This window comes from Hippocampus zosterae, chromosome 1 (genome assembly GCF_025434085.1).
Source record: "Hippocampus zosterae strain Florida chromosome 1, ASM2543408v3, whole genome shotgun sequence".
In the NCBI taxonomy this organism is placed as follows: Eukaryota; Metazoa; Chordata; class Actinopteri; order Syngnathiformes; family Syngnathidae; genus Hippocampus; species Hippocampus zosterae.
The window spans coordinates 24,061,160-24,083,192 of NC_067451.1; the positions used below are offsets into that span (position 1 = coordinate 24,061,160).

Here is a 22,033-nt window from a genome sequence, read left to right on the forward strand (position 1 = left end):
CAAGATATCCGGCAAAAAGTGTCACTTTTGGATATGCTTTAATTTTGGTACCAGCTGCTATACAAATTCATTTCGTATGGTAATTTATTTGACTGCATTCATGAACCTTGACTCATGAACAATAGCAATGCTATGAATGCTATTCACGTGGCAGACGGAAATGCAAGCTTAATTAGGTTTTACCCAACTGTGAACTAAACAGTACCACGTGTCGGAATCAGGGCTTTACAAGTGAACAATGCTTCATGAAAGGCAAGGCTTAGCTGTCAGATACTGTTAAGGGTCCCAAAATTGCTCAAGTATCAAGCACAACTTTATTGTCAAATTCCTCCCTCTTAAACACACAACAGACAACAAGGTAACCATTTGAAGTTAATATGCTGAAAAAGAAACTGTTGTGAAATATTTGACATGCCAGTTGTCCCTCATTGTCAAAAATGCACATTAAAGTTGAATATTTACGTCAAAATAAAGCATTTTCAGACAATTATGTTCAACCAGCAGTTGTGCTACCATACTTTCCGACCATGTCGATCCATCTCTTTTCTATACCGCATATTCCTGTTCACGATCAGGAGTATGACCAAGTTACAAATCCTTGTTTTGCCTAATTAACAAAAACGCATCAGGGCGAACCAAAATGTATTAGACAGGTTTGCTGCAAGCTAATATTATCATCAGTAAATGGCTGATTGTCTGAAAAATACTTTTGAAAAAATACATAACTTGTATTATTAATTATTTTCTTTTTGGGAGAGCATTTTCTCACACATATTGTACCATCATAGTTTTAATTTTATTCAGGTTTTTTTATATAGTTGATCCCATTCGGGGGTATGTGTATGGATAAGGAATGTGTTTACTGGTAGTCAATTTACACGTCCTTGTTCATCCATTCATCCATTTTCTGAACCGCTTTATCCTCACAAGGGACAAGGGGCGTGCTGGAGCCTGTCTCAGCCATCGTCGGGCAGTAGGCGGGGGTCACCCTGAACCGGTTGCCAGCCAATCGCAGGGCACACAGAGACGAACAATCATCCACGCTCACACTCTCACTCTCTCACTCTCACCTAGGGACAATTTACAGTGTTCAATCAGCCAGCATGTTTTTGGAATGTGGGAGGAACCGGAGTACCTGGAGAAAACCCAAGAAGGCCCGGGGAGAACATGCAAACTCCACACATGGAGGCCGCAGCTCGGATTGAACCCACAAGATCGACACGTTAACCACTGGGCCACCCTTACACGTCCTTGTGTTGTTTAAAAAATATACCTGTGTGTGTGTATGTATATATATATATATATATATATATATATATATATATATATATATATATATATATATATATATATATATATATATATATTGGGTTGATAACCTTAAAAGGAAAAAAACATGAAATACGAAAACATTTAACATACAGTATATATTTAATGTGTTCTCGCTGGCTGCTGTGCTGCTCACAGCCTGCTTTCTAACTGTTGGCACCAGTATTGGCCAGAAATCCCCACGACAAGCGCGCATTTGTGTCCAATTTACTGTAGAAATCCTCATATTGTCTAGTCGCCAATATCTGAATGTGTTATTATAAAAACATGCCTTATCCATATTCATGCGTGGTCGCCTACTTTGAAAGCACACAAAATGGAGAACTAGAGCGATCGGGGACAAACAACATGGTTGTGGTGTTTGGACTTTTGATTTGTACGCTACTCACTGATGATTATTTGAGCCTCTAAGCTGCAGATTTGGCCTTGTTTTTGCCATGGGAAGTCGTGTTAACGGGGAGAGGGTAGCTTGGCTCGAGGACCTTGTGTGAGGCTCAGCTGGTTGGCAAATAGAATCAGGTATATGAAGTATGCAAGACACTCTGGGCATTGCTAAACGGTCAGAATTAAAGTATGTTGGCTGAACGAGAACATTTTTCCAATTCTAAGCATCCATCTTGTATCCTGGTAGGAAGCCAGTCACCCAGTTTGCATTAGAGAATGGGGGAAAGAGACACTTTTGGTTTAATTTGGGGGACTAGCTCTAATCCAGACAAAATCTCTCAAGGATGAAGCCCCTTCCCTCCTCCCACTACAGTCGGATTACGGGAGTGTCTTTAAAAGGATAAGGGCCTGTTTATTGCTGCTTCCCTCAACGCTTGTTTGGGATTTAATGAAGCGGGGGAAGGCTCTTCGGCGTCACCCAATGTGGCCGGGGTGGAGATGAGTCAGAGATTAGGCATCTGACAAACGAGATCAATGGTAATCACAATTTGCCGTTTTTAAACCACCCCACCCACTCCTCACACACCAACAGACACAAACGCATATGCTTCCACTCCCACCCATCCAAGTGAATTTCATTTATTGTTTTTCAACAGACTGGAAGAGGATAAAATGTGATGTCCTGTTGAGCTTGGTGTGTGCCTTTAACTGGTTTAGTAACACCACAGTGGAGTCTGCTGGAAAAACTACAGGATTGATCAAAGCATGCGACAAACTGATCAGAGCTGCATTGAAAAGAAATTAACCAATTTGCTCACGTTTAGCTTTGCTGTCAAATAACTTTTTGTTGTCTTGAGAGAAATTGACTATATTCTTGAATGTATGATATTACTTCTGTACATGCACTGAAATTGTCGGGGAGGTGGGGTGTGGGGGATCAACTTTTTATGGGTAGTTTCTGGGCATTGGCAGCTCGTTAGAATAGTGGTCAGCACGTCTATGGTTATTTTCATACATTTTCACTGTGACTCTGGATTCCTCCTACATCCCCAAAACACGTTTCTTTAGACAATTGAAGTCATGAAGTTGTTCATAGGTGTGGCCTGTGAGTGACTGGCAACTAATCCTTACCCAAAGTCAGGTAGGATGGGGCCCAGCGCTTTAGAAAACCGATGGATGAATATCTACAAATGCTCCCAATAAGATATACAGTACTTAGTTGTTTTCTTAGTTAGGTTAGTGAGGCCAATGCTCCACCTCCCAAAAGAGCGTTGATTCATTGTACATCCCACCAAAGCAGCTGAAGCAATTACAGTGCTCCAAAGACTAATTTCAAAGTTCATCTTAGTTGAACTTGAGTGCAGTGACCCCAGCAGTGAGCACAGCTTGAGCTCGTATAGGCTTTATGAGCACACATTGATTGACACACATATAAGGGCCGTTCACACGGAACACATTTGCTCCGGTGCTGCACCGAGAGTTCGTTGCGGGATATTTTGCACCACAGCAAATTGTGTGGAGCGTTCACACGTACAAAGCCGATGAGCGGGGCAGCCCCGGTACAGTCTCAGGGCTGCCCCACTTACGTTCACACGGCAGTTTCTGCATCGGAGCAAAACAACAGAAAACAAACTAGCTGTCGTGTTGGTTCTTTTTAAAATGTACTGTATATACACAGGCGGCCCGGTAGCCCAGTGGTTAGCATGTCGGCTTCACAGTGCGGAGGTACCGGGTTCGATTCCAGCTCCGGCCTCCCTGTGTGGAGTTTGCATGTTCTCCCCGGGCCTGCGTGGGTTTTCTCCGGGTGCTCCGGTTTCCTCCCACATTCCAAAAACATGCGTGGCAGGCTGATTGAACACTCTAATTTGTCCCTAGGTGTGAGTGTGAGTGCGAATGGTTGTTCGTTTCTGTGTGCCCTGCGATTGGCTGGCAACCGATTCAGGGTGTCCCCCGCCTACTGCCCAAAGACAGCTGGGATAGGCTCCGTCACCCCCTGCGACCCTAGTGAGGATCAAGCGGCTCGGAAGATGAATGAATGAATGAATGTATATACACAACTCAAGCGACGACTGGACCGGCACGTCCTTCTCCTTCTCGGTTTCCGTGCCTTCTGCTCGAGAGTGACCGCCCAAGAAAACGTAAATGAATGATGACTTCAATGACACTCAGAAAAGCAAACACTATTGCGCCAAACAGAAAATCAAGAGAGGAAATCACAAAATAAATTCTATGGGGGGGGGGGGGTTGTGAACAAACAACAAAGGAACAAACAACTCCGAGACAGTCCAGTCTCCTACAAAAGGAAATATGTTACTAGCCAAGTCTTGTGTCGTTATGAATCAACACATTACGGAAGTCCGACAGAGCACGAAAGCAACGCATTCTCGCCATACGTACTCTTCACAAGCATTTGCTCTGGAGCTAATTTAACCCAGTTGCGTTCACACGTGCACATTTACACCGGTGCTGCCTCGCAAACGAGCATTTGCCCCGGAGCAAATATTTGACCCACCTCCCTGAGGTAGGTCAAATTTAGTCCGGTATAAGCTCTTTTCCGGGGCTACCCCGGAGCTAATTTGCACGTGTGAACGCTCTACTGGGGCAGCCCCGGTGCAGCACCGGACCAAATCTTGCCGTGTGAACAGCCCTATAGAAGTGAGTTTCTGGAGCTGTGTTACATGGTTTCTGTTGTACTGTCCCTGTCCCTGTCAGTGAATGACTTGCACAGGCAAGAACTTGCAGGATGGAAATTTGTTAAATGTTCAAAGTGGATGTGTTTATTAACTGTACAGGTGCTGTTGGCAGTTACACCCTAACTGTCGTAATTGTACAATGTGTAAAATTAAAATGCCCCCAATTAACTCCGTGCTCTGTTTTTATGTATCGGTGAGAAATAATGCTTTCCATCATTTTAATAAGTGAATAAAAATGGCAAGTTTGGTACAGATTTTCAGATTTTTATGCTTACAACAGTGAGTAGACACCGATCTAGCACACATAAGGTGATGTGTTGCTTGAGATACTTGTGTAAGTGTGAGGCTGTTGCCTATTTTGTCGGAGGTGCAATGGTGACAAGGTGACTGAATTCCTTGCGCATTCCGCCCGTAAAACCCTGAGCCCTCGGGAGGCACCTAGGAGTTAAAATACCGTATTTTCACGACTATTCGACGCATCGTACTAATGGCCGCAGTCTCATTAATGGGTGACATTTCTGTATTTTACACATACACAGGACGCACCGTACCAATGGCCGCAGTTTTACAGTGGTAAAACATACGCCAGCTTAAACATACGGCATGCATGCGCGCAGTCTAACACGTTAGCTTGAAGCATACGGTAGCATGCCAAGACATACAGATAAGATAAAAACACGTTTTTAAAAAGGCAACGAAAGCAGAACTGAGTTCGGGTGTATTTTATTTAGCCATCGTACAATGTTCTCACGTTTTTCGATCAATCATCACCCAGAAATCCATCAAAGTCCTCATCCTCTGTATCAGAAGCAGAGGACTGCACATCTCAGTTGTCATTGAATGCATCACATGCTAGTGTGAGTTGCTACGCATTGCCGAGCGGAAAGAAGGAGTAGCAACAGCAAAGTCAACATTTCTCTCGTGTGAAGCTTTCCCACATTTGAAAGTAAAGAACAGAGCGAAACATGGTGGCAGCGCGTGTGTGTGTAGAAAGAATTGAACAATTGTGCAAGTACCGTAATCCATCAAAAACGCCGCGTTCCCTCTCGTTGTTGCGTATTGTGGCGTAACTCGCCAAGCGCTGCCTCTCACTCTCTGTAAAGTTGTGTTTGCCACAGATCATCCATTGTTCCCATGCCGTTTGCAACTTTACTTTGAACGCCCGGTTGATGCCGATGTCCAGCGGTTGGAGTTCTTTAGTCAAGCCTCCGGGAATAACGGCAAGCTCAGAGTTCATTTGCTTGACTTGTTTTTTTTCACCGCTGCTGTGAGATGGGCACGCATGCCAAAAGCATAACCGGTGGCTTTAAGTTTGAACTGAGCTTCGTAGGCGTGTCTTTTTGTCGAATTTATTTTCAGGGGTTCTTAGAAACCAAAACCGGAGTTGTTTTGCAACAATGCACATTGCCACACTGTATACAAGTGTTGGTACTGGCTTGAGGCGTCCACTTACACGCCCACCCTTCACCATTGGCGGACTAACTTGCCTGTCCTCTCTCTCCCTCTCCATATATGTATATATAAACGCCCACCCATCCCTGATTGGCCGACTTCTTTCCCGCATGCCTGGCCACAGTCACTTCCGCCTTTTCTCTATATAAACAGCGTGTCGGCTGTCAGTCAGATTTTGGAACTCAGCGCATATAAAGGACGCTCCGCACCATAAGGCGTCCTGTCCATTTTGGAGAAAATTTAAGACTTTTAATGGCGCCTTATAGTCGTGAAAATACGGTACTGCCAAAACCACACGGGGAGGTGAGGGTGGCGGCGAAATGGAGGCACCTCGGCGGAGGGACTTGTTACCTCGGCCTCATCGTTTCTGTCTCAGCTCATTAAGCCGTGCTTGCGGTTGGCGCAACAAACCTCCTCGCTCCTTCACAATTAACAATGGGACTTAAAGGGTTACCTCAAACACATTAGACGGCCGCTAATTATCAGACGCAACCACGAGGTGAGAGTGGGGGCAGCGATCTCACCTCCAAAGATACACACACCCTATAGTTTTTGTGTCAATAGGAGTTCAGCGATGCACCGTGCAATTAAATCGATTTGAAAAGTAGCTCTCAAAGGTGGCAAAGAAGAAGAATGCCATCCTATCGCCCCCTCCCCTTTGTATTATATTATCCATGCAGTCCGCATCCTCTCTAAATAGTTTTGCATGACCTTTGCTACAGTAGCTCTAATTATTTGCAGCAGATAGGCCCTGTAATGCACACGGCTAATTAGACTGGATTTATCTGATGGGACATTGGCGCCGTTCTTCATAGGCATGACTGGCCTGCCTTCAGAGCAGGTGATTTAAAGCCGCCGCTAAGGTTAATTTGGGTAACACAGTAATAGTAATTAGAATCATATTCATGACAAACATAGTTTTGATAGCAGCACTGAGCAGATCAGTCACAGGGTTCATTGTTAACAAGCCATCCTTATCACCTCTCTTGTTTTTAAGCCTCTTTTCACTCACTCCTTTGACTGATGTTTGACTGTGCATGTTGAAAGCTATATCTCCCCTTTCAAAAAAAAGGCATCACCCTTTAATATAGGACCTCTTGTCATTGCATCTTATGAAGAGTTGTTACTGGAGAAAGCAGTATTTATCAAAGCTTCGACATGAATGGAGAGGGGCAGCTGGAGCTATCTTTTGGCTGGCGGGCAACTTGTGTAATGAGCCTAAGAGGTTTCCAATTATTCCACTTGTGATCAGAAAGGAGATGGAGATTACTTCTCTTGCAGACCCCCCCCCCCCCCCCTCTCCCTTCTCGCTCTCTCTCCCTGACATTTGGCACGGTAACATCTTTTGATAGGGGCTGGGGGGAGGGAAGGGAAAAAAAGATGATTTCTAGAGAGCATCAGATAGTCTTGAACAGGCAGTTCTGTCCTCTGCATTAAGACAAAATAAGATGTTGTGACTCACATTTTCATTTCTGCATTCTCCTGTAGGAATGGGCCATTAACGCCTCACCCCAAAAAGGCATGCGGTGTTCAATTTTAAGATCAATTCCCAGTGGTGTGTGATTACTGATTTATGGTACGATAATTGCCTTGTTTAAAAGGACACCTGGTGAAACAGAAAGTTTCTCAAGTTGGAGCTTAGTGCTAAACCTCTTTGGGGTCAAGTCAACTCGCCAATTTAGGAACTCAGGAAGCGTGTTACATTTTTATGAAGAGCAAATAAGAAATATGCACAAACACCAAAAACTTGTTTAACTTTGTCACTGAATTCTTTAGTGTTTTTTCAAGTGAATTAGCAAGAGAACCCGATATATACAGTACTAGCTGGTTCCTGCGGAAGGCTGGTAAGGTGGTGGTTCGTCGCCCTCCGGGCGGCTCATCAGCTAGTTCCGGCGGAAGGCTGGTAAGGTGGGCCTTCGGCCCACAAAAGTGTTGTTGGTTGGTTGAACTTTTTGTTCATCTTCATTGCTTATCGCGAAAATAAAGAGATGTTTAGCTCTACTAAATAACTAACAATTTCATTGCAATGCTTGTGGGTAGACAATATTTTTTCGCTAAGATGCCCGCGCGATCGTAGTGAGCCACTGCCTGAGCGGCGCAGTGGCGGCGCGCAGCGGCGCGGTGAAGTCGGTACGTTTTGAAAAGGGACAGACGGAAGGACAGACCGCGTGCGGGACGACGCGCAATATATATATAGATATTTGCACATAATAACAACATGCAATGACAGTGCAGTTAAAGCTCAGAGCTAAGAACTGTTTTTTACTAAATAATCTACACTCGCTGTTACTTTTTGTGAAGTGTGAGCATAAAAAAATGCTTACTGTGGATATACCAATGTGCTAATTTTGCAAGCCAGGGGGGGGGGGGCCTTGCTCAGTTTACACTGAGCCTAATTTATACTGTGTGATGAAAGTGTGCATTTCACACAAACTGGCTTTTTAAACAGAAGAACAAAATAACCAAACGGAACATCAGGAGAGTTAAAGCTAAACCCCCGTACGTAATTCAAGTAAATCATGCTCCTTCTTACTTTTGAGAAATACAGGATGAGCAAAACATTTTTTTCCAAAAAAGATTAAGAAGTTGATGTCGACATGTCGATGGATTAATTTTGTCATCTAGGGTAACTTTGACCAACTTTAAACAAATATGGTTTGGCATGATTTACAAGTAAACGTGAAACCCCCCACCAACCCTCCCCCCAAAAAACTATAGAGTTGTAATCATTGTCATTTATTCATGTGCACAACCTGTTACTTTTGCAAAAGTAAAAAAAAAAAAAAATAAAAAAAAAAAAATAAAAGACTCTGAAGTTTCACAGTTTCATCCAGATATATTCAGATGCTAACTTTTCTCAAATATGAAAGCGCACTCCATTCCTTTTCCATATTAAGGTTTTGCCATATTTTAGTCCGAAATGGCCCCAAACAAAAATATATTAATTTCTTTTTACATTTTGTTTCTCTAGTAGCCCGCTTGTGTGCGGGAGGGTGGGGGGGGGCGGGTGGGGGGGGGGTGGACAAAAAACTTCGAATGATTTGTTTCAAGCTGCTGTGGGTTTCTGACACCTTGTCTAGGCCATTCGGCTTCATTTTCCTAAGGCTGTGGCTACATCTTGACTTTCATGACCATCTTAGATCGTGTACTATGTAATCAAAAACAACTGGAATAATTTGTTTGTGATAAAAAGTACAGTACTGCTTAGACTGCCCGCATTACAAAGGATGGCGGCTTGATAGCCGAGCCCTGCGCTATTTTTTTAAAGCCGTCAAGAGGAAGGCGTGTTGTGTTTGTTGTGTTCTTGCTCGCTGCAGCTGTTTCTCCTCTGCCTAATAGTGACAGCCATGCCTCGCCCTTGCTGCAGTACAAAAGGGAGTTGAAGCATTCGATTGTGTACGGATTGTTTCCTCCCCCATTTGATTTATTAAACTCACAGATTACAAGTAAAAGTACATTAGACACCTGGGGGTGACTAAAGGGATTTCTCTTCCATCGATGAACAAACTATGGGGGCCTGAGAGAAATGAAATGATGAAAAACAACAGATAATATTGTCTATGCTGACGCTGGGACAAGGCAAACTCTTCCAATCAGCCCAGATAAACATCCAGCACGGAGATATGTTCTTGCAAGATAACGGCTTAGTACACGCACTGACATACAAACACGAGCACACACGGATCGGTGCTTTTGATAAGCACCCAAAATTACTACATGTTGTTTAGGGTGGTGGAGCAAAAGGATTAAAAAGGACATTATTTTAAGAAATCAAAGCTGTGGAAAGGTGGAAAGATGAATTTCAATGGGATAGATTAGACTTCATAATGGAGACATAATTACAGGGAAACAAGATACGTGTTTGTGTATGTGTGTGCGGTAAGACAGCAGCACCTCGGCTTCCCCCCGTCGATGCACCGCAGGGGGAAAGAGGCGCAGATTCACCGTCTGTTGCTGTTTTGCACAACCCTTGTCAGTTAGCCCCCCAAAGTCGGGCAAAATACAAATTCAATTAAATGAAGTCAATTCAGTTAATCCCCCCGCCTCACCATGCACACACACACACACACACACACACACACACACACACACACACACACACACACACACACACACACACACACACACACACACACACACAAACAAACAGACAATCACTTCCCCCACTAGGGGTCAAGCCAACTGCATCTGGCCCCTCTCTTTCTCTTTCAGCGGCCCCCTGCTTGCATGCTGCTAGGTTGCCTTTCCCTGATGGAGACAACTGCTCCAGTTTTCATTCCCTCTGTGACTGTGTGTGTGTGTGTGTGTGTGTGTGTGTGTGTTTGGGTCAACACATGTTTCACTGCAGATTCCTGTTGCGATATTCCCCTCCTGACTCACGGGGAATACACATTGTTTATTCCCTCCCTCTTTATTTGTTCTTTCACCCACTGTATTTCGGTAAAGCATAGCAAAGGATGTTATTTCCTTAGGAAAGTGCCCGATCCTGTTAAGAAGCTGGATTTACAGATGCGGCGATGGTGAGAAAGCAGCTAATACTCTGACAGCTGCCTAGTAAAACCATCGCTGGAGATGACTAAACAGATGTGCACCTCATTGATTTACTTACAAACAAGATCAGAATCATAGCTTGGTAGCTGCTTATCCGGATCACTGATAGCCGTGGCCCTGTTTTGCTGTTATATAAAACAAGGTTCTCAAACTTGGGGGCCGCGGACACTGTGGGTCTGCGGGTTGTTATTTGGGGCTCTGCAAAATAATTTGTACACAATGATTATGTTAAATCAGAAAGGTTCATACAAATGGAGTAAATCACTTAAATAAACACATTGAAGCAACTAATTTCTACCCTAACGGCTATTTAGAAGCTCTGATATGATCGAATGACACGTCTAGCTTTATCATGCTTCATTCGGCATCATTCAAAGAAAAGGACCCGGCTCATATCCCCTTTCATGTAATAAATAAATAAAAATAAAACGTTTCAATTCATGTTGTCTGCTTCTTCGCAGAAATTAAACACTGGTTATTAATAAAAAAAAACAATAATGAGAGTGGTCATAAAAATTACTCAAAAGAGTGATGAAAGCAGCACTCGTCGGCCAGCAATGATAAATACCAGTGCATTTCTCCCCTGTAACGCGTCCCATGACCCAAAAGGGTTGGAGACCCTTTTGGGTCATGGATCAAACAAAAAAATACATTTAAAAAAACACTGGGTTAAACAGCTAGCACATACAGACATTATAGCACGGACCCTTTAAAAGCTATGTCACCCTTTCACCTGAGCCCCATCATGTAAACATGATTTTTTTGCGAGAATGGCCTGGGGTGGTGGGATTAATGAATGCTGATGAAGTTCTGCTTGTATCCTAGGCGCTGCCTCCCAATTTGCCGTAGTGGTTCGTGAGGCTGGAGTATGTCTAGAGGCGGTGACTAATTCCCTTTACCCAGTGTCAGATTAAGGCATGTCAATAAACAGACCAACTCAATCCATCTGTGAGCGACTGCATCCGCTGGCTGAGTCTTGGCTGTCTGTAATGAGCTGCTGAAAATCTCCATCGGACTGCAATGTCTGGAAAGATGCCTTGTCACAGTACGGGGGAAAGGCAATGCAGGGAAAGATGGGACTGCTGCCCACCTTTAATACCAGATTTACGCTGCACCCTTTGACCATTTTTTTTTGCCTCCAAGTAGCAAAATTGGGTTGTGGCATAGAATCAGGCTTCTTCCAAATGTGGACAAAATCAGTTCTGAATGAGATGTCCAAACAAATGGGTGATGAGGAAATCGCTAAATAAAAGGAAGTTATTGTCACTGCGCGTGGGTGGAGCATGATAACTCCTCATAAAACTCATTCCTTCAACTGTTCAACTTTCAAGTGTGACCTCATGTCCGGTTCTGAAGAAATAATGTTTACAGTAATCACATTGAATCCTCTGTCTTGCGCAATCTAAAATGTTGTCGTTTCCTGGACGGACATGATGGTGCGAGGAGCTATTCATTGCTTAGATTTATTGAGTTTAGGTTACTGGGAGCAGCCGTATACGTGAGTGTTGTTCTGGTAGTTACTACGACCACATAAATACATGCTAAATATCCACATAAGCCATTCCAATTCCATATTGCTTGTTGACACCTGAATAGTTAGCACATTCTGTTTTTTTTTTTTTGGGTGAATGCACAGAAATAGACCGCAGAACTAGTCAATCCAGCCGAAAGGAAAACAAAATTATTCTCCATCATGTTGTGAGGAGGAAGGTTCATCAGTTCTCTTTTGGCTAATTTAACTCCTTCTGGTTTCCTGGGTTAATTACACACTAATAATTTCTGTACCGTTTCTCTCAGCAAAGGTTACGCTGTTGTTCTGTTCCTAGTGTTTACGTAATATACCGGTACACTCTTTCTGAATGTGTGTTTGTAAGTCCCGGCTCAAGGGGTGTAAACCTTTGGGAATATGTCATGCTCTAAATTAGTGTGGCACTCCTCTCCCCACAACACTGGCTAATGTAGGGCACAACTGAGAGGACTCAACGCTATCCAATAATTCTCACACCACCCCAAAAAAAAAAAAAAGTGACTGCTCACTGTTTTATGTGTGCAGTAATGCTTATTCTCAAGGGGCCAGAAGCACAAATCCTTTCAAGAAAAGCTCATCATTTCCTTCTTCCAAACCTCCCTCCTCTTTGCCAAATTACACCTTTTCTGGTAGGGATGAGATGACTGAAACTTTTTGGCCCGAGATCCAAATGTAATGAAATCACCAAAGACCTGTCCTGAAGGGGGGGGGGGGGGGGGATTCTTCAGCTGATTTCTCATAGGAAACAGCACTGATTACTTATTAATAATAATATTAAAAAGTATTACTTTTCCTCTTCCCATAAAAAGTGCTTGCACTTAAGGAAGCCATTTTCTTACTTTTTCTAACCCCTACAAATTTGGTATCATTGGAAAGCACTGAATGTCCTCTTTAGAGTAACAAAGGGAGTTAATGTGATTGGAGGCACTGGGTGGGAGATATTTCGGTTCACAAATGTCCTCTACAGAGGACAAATTTGAACTACTGCTAGTCAGGAGGATATGCTTTCTTTTTACTCTGAGATGGATTGAGTCCATGGGCACGTGCATCCATGAATGCTGAACAGGTGTTCAATGAAACCCTTTCGCCGCTTCAGGAGTTGGATGACGCAGTACCAAGATCGCTATTCAACTAACGCCGACCAGCCTTGTCACTCGGGACAAAGGCAACACAAAACAACCACCGCAGGAAGTCACATGGCCACCAAAGTTTTGGGGGAAAAATGTCAGAGGTGAGCGGCGACCCCCTCCTCACCCAGAAAGACAACAAACATAAGCTGCTTAAGCGTCGCTCGACTACACTGGAATGCAGATGTCTGCAGAGGGGGGCCTATTATTTAAGATCTTTTCATCACTCTGAAAGGGAGGGAAATGGCTCTAAAAGACATGAATAATGAATGCCCTTTCTATCAATGTATGTATAATTAATCACATGTCTTCCAACTGGACGTCTATGGAGCCTCTAGGCCTGAGTGACATGGAGACAAGTCTGGATTATTGTCTGAGTCTGACAGTAAAAAGGACAAGTAGGCATCACAGGCTTTTTCCTTCCATAGATGGTACAGATGGGTGTCGTAACTGATTAATCGATTACCGTAAGTGATCGTAAAAAATGTTGTCCATTATGTGGAATTGAATTTTGATCAGTGGTGAAACAGCAAAACTGAGTGCACGACTTGACTCGAAAATATGCAGGTGCAATGTTTGGTCTGAAAAAGAAGAACAAATGTCAAATTTGGGAAGTTGTGCTACATGAAAAGTTCACTGAGGAGGTTCGGTTAAATGCCCGTCCCAAAAACCCCTTTCACGCTAGCCAGCTAAGAGTATAAGTAAGTATAAGTTACCAATGTGGTGTGGAATCCTACAGTACCGTGGGCTTAAATGGTGAATGACCAATGTACCGTATTTCCCGCACCAAAAAGTCTTCCATTTTCGTAAAAGCTCACAGCACGCCTTAAAATCCGGTGTGCCTTGTGTATGGTCATTATGGTAATATGTCGACCCCAAGGTGGCTCCTTGCTGGAGACATGCTTACAATGTGAAAACTCGCTGTTGGTTTAGTGAACCGTGTCGCTGCTTTATTAAATATGTTTTTGTTGCAGCTCCTAAAAAAGGAGAGCTGTGGTGTTGATTTTTAAAACGCACACTTTATTAATGGTTTTCACAGTCTCAACAAATACAGGTACATCTTTGTCCGTCTCCATGCCTTCTCTAACTTCCGTTCGACTTGCTATTCGACTTCATTAATTTACGTTTTTCGGAGGCGGTCATAAACGCCTCTCGAGTCGAACGTAAAGTAGCGTTACTCCATCTAGTTGATGCATTGTAGATTGCGCTTTATAATCCAGTGTGTCCAATATATGAAGAAAATGACAAATTAGGCCTTTCATTGAAGGTGCGCCTCATAATCCAGTGTGCCTTTTAGTGTGGAAAATATGGTGACCATTTGTGATGAAAGCACTTGTCACTTTCCCCTGACATCGTTACACATTACCTGAATGTGTGAAGACGCACTATGGACACCTCAATATCCCTCTGTCTGAGAAACACTGGCAAATAAACATCACCAATGATAGGAGGTTAAAATAAGGTTGACTTCTTTCACCTTTCTTGTCCATTTTACGAGTTTCACAATTGGCTCTCTGGCAGTAGTGGTGAGGATTTGTCCACCTTCAGACAGGTACGTCAGAGACGGAAATGTGAGCGGGAAGTGGTGCTGTGCTTTCGCACCCGTGTCATTGTGTGTGAGAGGGGCCATTATTTGCTTTGCTGAGACAATACAGTAGTCGACATGTACCGCCTCTATCAAAGTGATGACCATTAGTTTGTTTTTGGGTTTTTTTGGATCCCAATTCTTCTTCAAGCCAAAGAAAAGAGCTGACTTTTAACACGATCTCTCTACCACAATAATTCACTTTGGTAGCATGATTGATTCCCCGACGGGGCCGCTGGGTTTGGACTAAATTGGCGGGTGATGGAGTGAAATGATGTTGCGAATGTGGCAGGTTGTTTGTCACATGTGTACCCCTCTGTCACAATTGATCGAAAATAATTTGAGCGTGTGGGGAGCCCTGTTGATATTAAAAGGTAATAACGTTGCGTATTCATCAGGGCCGACCCCCCGCTGCAAGCATAACTAGAAAATGTAATCTCTTCCGCAACTATGGCTATGGCCTAAAGCGCTCTTCCACACTTTTTCGCCACTGATCCTCCCTCTGGGGTCCTGGCCTGTCTCAAGGAAGAGAGGAATCTATAATCCAGCAAATGGCGAAGGATCTATGGGAAGTTCTGTTATCGGGAATAAGGTAGTTGCCGTGTCCGGGAAAGAGTGGCCAAAGGATGCCGGGGGTTATGGTCGCTCAGCGGTCTGGGGTAAACCGAATCTAAACCCTCTTCACTGACTTGGGGGGATCTTTGTCTTTGAGTCACCACAATGTGCCTCAGCGGCTCAGCGGCGGGGGCAGACCTATGGGTGAGCCGGTCGCCTCTTTAGAAACACATTCCCGCCAAATCGGGGGATTTTTGTACAAGAAAAGCTCAACGAGGGGGAGTGTCTGTCTCTGCAAAAATGTGCATTAAGACTCAAAGTTAAGCTTAGTTGCAGTCAGGGAGGCGTTTGCATCAAAAACAGATCCTAGGTCAATAATTAAAAGTCCCTATATTGGGAAATGCCATAAGATCCCATGATATTGCCTGCCAATTGTTAAGAAAATAATCAGGCTCTTTGTGCTGACATACAAACCCACAGCTACATTTCAAGTGTTTTGATTGAATCGGTCTTGTTTGATTTTTTTTAAATGCACCTTTGAGCTTGGATATTTTTTTGCTGACTAAATTCTTGTAGCTCTTCCAGTCATGAAAGCGATTTTCTACTTTTTTCAAATACACAACACTGTTACCAAATAGTGTCCTAATGCTTACAGTTCAAAGGTATCTGTGTTTACCCTGCAATAGGAACAATCTTGGAAAATGCATTATATACGCTGATTCAGTGTTGTTTGTTGTTGCAATTAATACACTTGTAAACTGTAGAGTCATTACTCACTCTTGTCAGCCATAATATTGATGTTTCAAAGGACTTACACGTGCCTAATAGTGAGCATGTCATTGGTGTTTATTATTGTTTTATAGGGTTTCGGGTTTTAATAAAGTATTAATAGTCTATTTGTAAACAACCGAGAGACCCTTACTCATACTAAAGTGGTATCTGCATTTCCAATAGCTACCCTTCATTGCAGTGTTATCAACACATAGGTTAATGGTGATAACGTTAATTATATGCGAGCATCCCATCCATGCGGAGATGCCGTCTGCCAAATGATTGTTTATCAGCATCACAACGTCCCCTTTTATCACCGCTCTATTTTTAAACTGTAAATTGTCACGGTCGGACAAAAGAGAACACTGCAGAAATGTCTCTACCTATAAATTGAACAGATTGGCGGTGACACCTTTTATGCATCCTTATTTTTTTCTAAGCATCTTATTAGTGCCTATTCCACCATCTGCTCATGTTTGCCTCAACTTAAGCGTTGCAGTTTTGCCACCGCCGCCTTGGTAAATCATCGAGTGAGGCAGCTATGACATCTTGTCTTTATCTTTTCTTCTCCTTGCTATCTTTTTGTGAAATCTGCTGAGCTTGTTGAGTGATTACTGGTAGAAGATCCGGCACCGCCCAGCCCACCTTTACTCTTTTCTGACCGTGCTTCCAGCGCTGCAAGGAAGGCAAATCAAATCTTCGAAGGAGATTGCTTTTTCTTTCGATGGCAAAAGGCCAGTCCATTGTCCCTGTGACCCCACTTTTATTAGAAATAGATGCAAAGGCTAAAAAAATAAATTAATAAATAAACAGGGAGGAGGTAGCGTGTGGAGGGTGATGCTCCTGTGTCCCGCAGGTCAACTGTCTCCCATTTCCTCTCCCCCTCAAGTTCCCTCCCTACTCCTTGTGACAGTGACCAGTCACATTTCTCCCCGCAGTCCTCCAGATGAAACGGAACAATAATTATGGGAATAGAGTGGCTCTGGCCGCTAAACCGGGGCCGCTCGTATCACAACAACACATTGTCCAACCTGATTAAGGAGCCATTTGCGGCCTCCTTCTCATCTTCCTCCTACTCGGCTGCAACTTGACCCCCCTCAGCAAGACGTATCGATACGCCCTCCAATTTGAGGTCGGTCACGAACGTGGGAGGAGGCGGTGTGTTTCTGTGTTTCGCCTTCGTCGGAATGAGTGCCTCAACAAGGTTGCTCCTTTTTTGTTTCGAGACGAAGGTGACTGTGCTCATTTTCTGTTGTATTCTTTGATTCAACAAGCAATGTTGCAACTTTGCAGCAAGAAGGATTGTTTCTGCTTGCCAAATCCACGTGTGAGCTGTGTAACAGAATCTTTTTTTTTTTCAGTTTTGAAATTCGCGAGTGACTGAATCGGATGAAGAAATAACTTATTTGTTCAAGTTGTGTAAAGTGAAAATGCCATCCTACTGCGGCCAAGATGTGTTCAGTCTGGTCTTTAAAATTGTTTTGTTTTGTTAGTCACACTTTGTCTTTGTATTAGTCTCTCACTGGCATGCTTGCTTGCAAATTTGCATTTATATTCGTCTCTAACTTGCGTGTTTGCTTGTAAATTGCAACACTAAGGAGAATATAATACATTTTATTGCCATGTGATGCTATTCCACGAGAAATATTTGTCCAGGTGATTTTATCCGATAGGAAATAATTGAAGTAAAATAGATTTTTTTTAAACTTGAGTGAGGAATGGTGAACTCTTGCCAGATGTGCTGAAGAGTTTTGTGTGCGTGTGTGTGTGTGTGTGTGTGTGTGTTCCACTGTACATTTTCCTCATAATTTCCAAATAAATTCAAGGTAAATCCTTGACGCTCGCTGAACCAAGCCCGAGTAAAGAAAGTCTGGAGTGAGATTTGCTCAAGTCTCACGCAATGTCACACATTCTTGATCGCCAGGGTTTTGCACATATTTGGGTGCAAAGTCTTTTTGGCTTCCAACGTAAAAGCAGATGCCAATCACAATCTTTGATGCTAGCAAAACTGCTTTCTCGAGAGTAATGCTGCTCTCGCTGTTTCACGCATTGCCGGCAAAGTTTTTGTGTAATTTTTCAGGTGTACTTTCCTGGAAAAAAATGTGAAGTGGTTGCCAAATTATTAGACCTTTTGGAGTTTCAGCATCCAGTTCCTCATATCCTTTAACACAATCTGAATTCATTATTTGATGTGATCTGACATTTAGCTTGAGGGAGGAACGCTGAAGTCTTGCTGGATTTGTTGGAGTCTCGCGTTACGTCGAGCATTATATACCTCCAAGTTTTTGTGAGACTTTTTGAAATGGATTTAATATTTTACTCTCAAATTTGAGTTGTTTGCCCAAATGTACGACTTTGTGAAATGGCATTTTGATTGCTTATTTCATTATGTGTCCATATCATGAATTGTTTGCCTTCAGGAAAAGAAATTAGGGGCAAAGATGAACCTTAATCACCATTTCTTTTTTTTCTTTCTTTTTTTTCTTCAAGGAATGATCTGTTCTTCATGGTGGCTTGTTAGAGTTTAATTAGTACTAAATAGCATAAAGAGAGTTTGAATCATGATAACCTTCACAGCAAATGCACTGATTCATAATGTAGTACGTGTCCTTGATTTGTCAACCCTTTCCTTAGATTAAAGGTTGAGGTATTGAGATTGTGTGAATGCCTGTATTGACTTGATTGTTTGGATTTTGTTATTATTTCAACATAGCTTCAGTCTCTGCACAGCTGCCTTCACGCGGAAGTCAAGGGGTCGACACGCAACGTCTTATCACCGCCTGCTATCTTCACTTTGGAATTTGAAGTAAAGCCTTTGCTTTCTCTCCCCAGAAAACACCTGCATCTGATCACACTTTGCAGGGAAGGGTCACATCCTGGCTTTTCAATGGACTGCCATGCTTTTTTTTTTTTTTTTAGAAGCCTCAACTTTTTTAGTGGGAGTTGATAAGACGCAAGGGAGAGGTTCATAGATCCTCACCAAATAAAAATGCTGCGTGAAATGTGAATGTGGGATGCCTTTGAACTTTACGTTGCAATGTGGGTCAGAGATCTATCGCATGCATATTCTGAAAAAGTCTTTTCATCTCCAATTGCGGCGTTAAGATTCCCCCCCCCCCCCCCCGGTACACTCTTAATTTCATCTCCTTCTCTCGCTGTTATTTATTTCATTTTCTACACATTAATGCGTAATCTTCTCAAATGTGTTAGAAGTGAGCCTTTCGCACCAGGGGAGGGGAGGGAAACATTTTTGGATGGGAGGGAGCCGTTTTCCTTCTGCCACCTCTATGTCCGTCCTTAATGATTTCATTTTAACGGTGGTGGGCTGACCAACCAGTGTGTGAAGGGGGACCCAGGGTTGACAAAGCTTGTGTTCACCGCACCACTCCACTCCCAGTCAGCCTCAATGTGTGTACGTGCTTTAAAAGAGGCACAGGATGCTCTTCTTTGTGTAACATAACATTCCTTCCGAAAAGCAATTACTGCAAACATTGTTATAGTTTCTTCTCCTATTGAAAGCACCTTTCTCTCTGTTTCTCCCAACCCTCCCCACCCGTACCGTCTACTCACCCCACCCACCCCACTTCACCCCAAACCCGATTTGTCTTACAGACGGAGAATTATTCAATTGACTCCAGTTACGTGAACAGCAGAGCCCACCTCATTAAAAGGTACTTTTATTATTTTATTTTTTTTTGGTTTGTTTCGAGCACCTTGTTTCCATTGTTGTTCGTAATTGTTTCATCTAATGAGAGCACAGGAATCCTTGCGGTGGTTTGTAGGAGCTCATTTTGGACTGGGAATAATAGGGATTGAAATAGAATGTGTAAAAAAAAAGGAAAACTTCCAGATAATTCATTAAGGTGGTGAAGAAATATACATAGAGATTTTTGAATTCAACATTAAGCATAAGAATCTACAATACATCTATTTGGTAGGAATCATTTGAAGCAACACATGATGTAAAGCAGAGTTTTAACACAATACAATAAAATGCATCATTATTTATATGGCACTTTTACAACAGCTGCCGCTGTAACAAAAAGTAACTGAAAGGAATGTTTTTGCTCTCCCCTTTGTCCGGAAGTAGAATGCAAGTCATAGGCTACAATGAATGATTGTAATCTTTTCAGCAAGATAGCAGCGTCGCAACTGCTAACAAAGCATGCCAGGTATCCAGGCCATCACGCCATATCATAGACCCCACCCCCCCGATTAGGAGATGCAGGGATGGCACGACACTGCAAAATTTTATCTTCTTTTCTTTTTAAAATCTACTTGACATGTCATATTAATCATCTGTATTGTCATACTTTAAAACAAGGTTAAGTACAGTAATATGTCCTTCATTATAGTTGTGAAGTTTTCTTCGCTTTGGCTCATACAGTACAAGACATAACATCAGGAGCCTAACATAAACTGCTGAAAAACATCACAATATTTTTAGCAATCCCATATTTAATGTTAGTACTAAAAAAACATAGTAGGTGTCCGACCAGGTAGCTCCACCAAACGAGAGAGCCGCGATCATAGGGCATGCGAGGTTGCTATGGCAATGAAAGAGATTCTGTTATCTCTATTATAATCTATTTTTATTTGATGTGAATCCAATGTCACATAATACATGAGTAACTTTTCATTTAAACCTGAGTCTTTAAAGCAGAAGTAAGTCATATTTTCATTCACGGGCTTATCCCTGTAGTTATGAAGTCAATGTTTCTTGGGTTAATACAAGCCATACCATAAGGGTTTTGAAATCAGGACTATTTTCAGATGACGGTATTTAGCAAGTAGCATGTTTGTGCTCCCCATAGCTGTGAAGAGTACAAGTCATAGAATAATTTGCTTGATCATTATCTTTTTAAAATTCTGCTTCAGCACCGAATATGAAAAGTGTCGATCGAAGTCCAACATATTAAAAGATCCTCAGAGAAGGAGAAAGATTCGATTCAACTTTTTGGATTTCAATGGCCCATCATCATAGAAATTAAACTTGAAAGAAGGAAAAAAAAAGATATATAGTTGCTTTTGAAAAGATAGCTATTATAAATACATTCGATTAAAACGAGTGTTTTAAATGTTGCAAAAAATGGCCTCTTATTTGATATTCAAATCAAAATGTCAATGTTATTTTTTTCAGGTTTTCTGTTTTTTACTAGTTTATTACTACATTTAACAACAGAATGTTCAATGACCTTGTTGTACCTGAGTCATATCATTTCTGATATGACACATGAGTGCTGACTTGATTCACAAGTATTTTAGCATCTTTGTGTGCAAATATGAATATTATCTCTCACTATACTACAGATTGGAGGTGTCAGAATACATCAGGCGGGCACTTGCTAATGCTTTTGGAAGGCTTCTGCTTGGCTAAATAACAGCAGGCCCATCTATTTTTTTATGTGGCTATCGAGTAGATATTTTAAAACTGTCATGCAGGTGTGGACTCAATACCCCATTTATGTTCTCCAGCACTTATCCTCATTGAGGTCACTTTGGGGAAGTGGAGGGGTACGCCCTGTTGTTAATCAATCGCAAGGCACTTATATGCAACCATTCAGACTTAACTGCACTTACACAGGGTCTTATGCTTCCCAACATTACAACGTGAGTAGGCCTAATCTTTTTTTTTGGTGGATTTGGAATGTTACATATGCCGAACATAGTACATCAGTCATATTGAAAGTTTTGAGTGAGTTGTTTTTTGTGAACAAAACTGCACAAAATGAGGACCTAGAATTGGTTTCGTATTCAGCAGTTTTGTGCCATCGTTGAATGGTATTTTTTTAACAGCCTGTTGCAGTGATTTTTATTTTATTTTTTTACAGTATGTAGTTAGTGTGCCGTTTGCTTCAAACTCTTTGATGAGTTGTTGTTGAGTTGAGATAGTGGGCCTTTTCCATTAAATGTATTTTCAAAAATGAAATGTATTAATAGCACATATTTTGCATTCCATATTTAAAATAGCATTTTTCACAAATCCGGTTAGGACAGGGGTCGGCAACCCAAAATGTTGAAAGAGCCATATCGGACAAAAAAACAAAAAACAAATATA

At 42.3% G+C, this 22,033-nt stretch overlaps 2 protein-coding genes and 1 long non-coding RNA gene across 6 annotated transcripts in view; all 3 read left to right on the forward strand.

Annotated features, from left to right (window-relative positions):
• The window catches only part of LOC127607715 (uncharacterized), a 256,526-nt gene that overhangs the window by 30,218 nt on the left and 204,275 nt on the right, over positions 1 to 22,033 (forward strand). The window lies entirely within an intron of this gene.
• The window catches only part of pcdh19 (protocadherin 19), a 73,141-nt gene that overhangs the window by 16,025 nt on the left and 35,083 nt on the right, over positions 1 to 22,033 (forward strand). For all 4 annotated transcript variants that reach the window (XM_052073422.1, XM_052073431.1, XM_052073406.1 and 1 more), the window contains exon 3: positions 19,588 to 19,646. In XM_052073422.1, coding sequence (XP_051929382.1) covers positions 19,588 to 19,646 — 59 coding nt within the window. The remainder of the gene's footprint in view (positions 1 to 19,587; positions 19,647 to 22,033) is intronic.
• On the forward strand, positions 1,403 to 8,840 carry LOC127608363 (uncharacterized). Its single transcript, XR_007964255.1, has 2 exons — positions 1,403 to 3,153; positions 4,370 to 8,840. It is a non-coding gene; the product is annotated as an uncharacterized LOC127608363 (long non-coding RNA).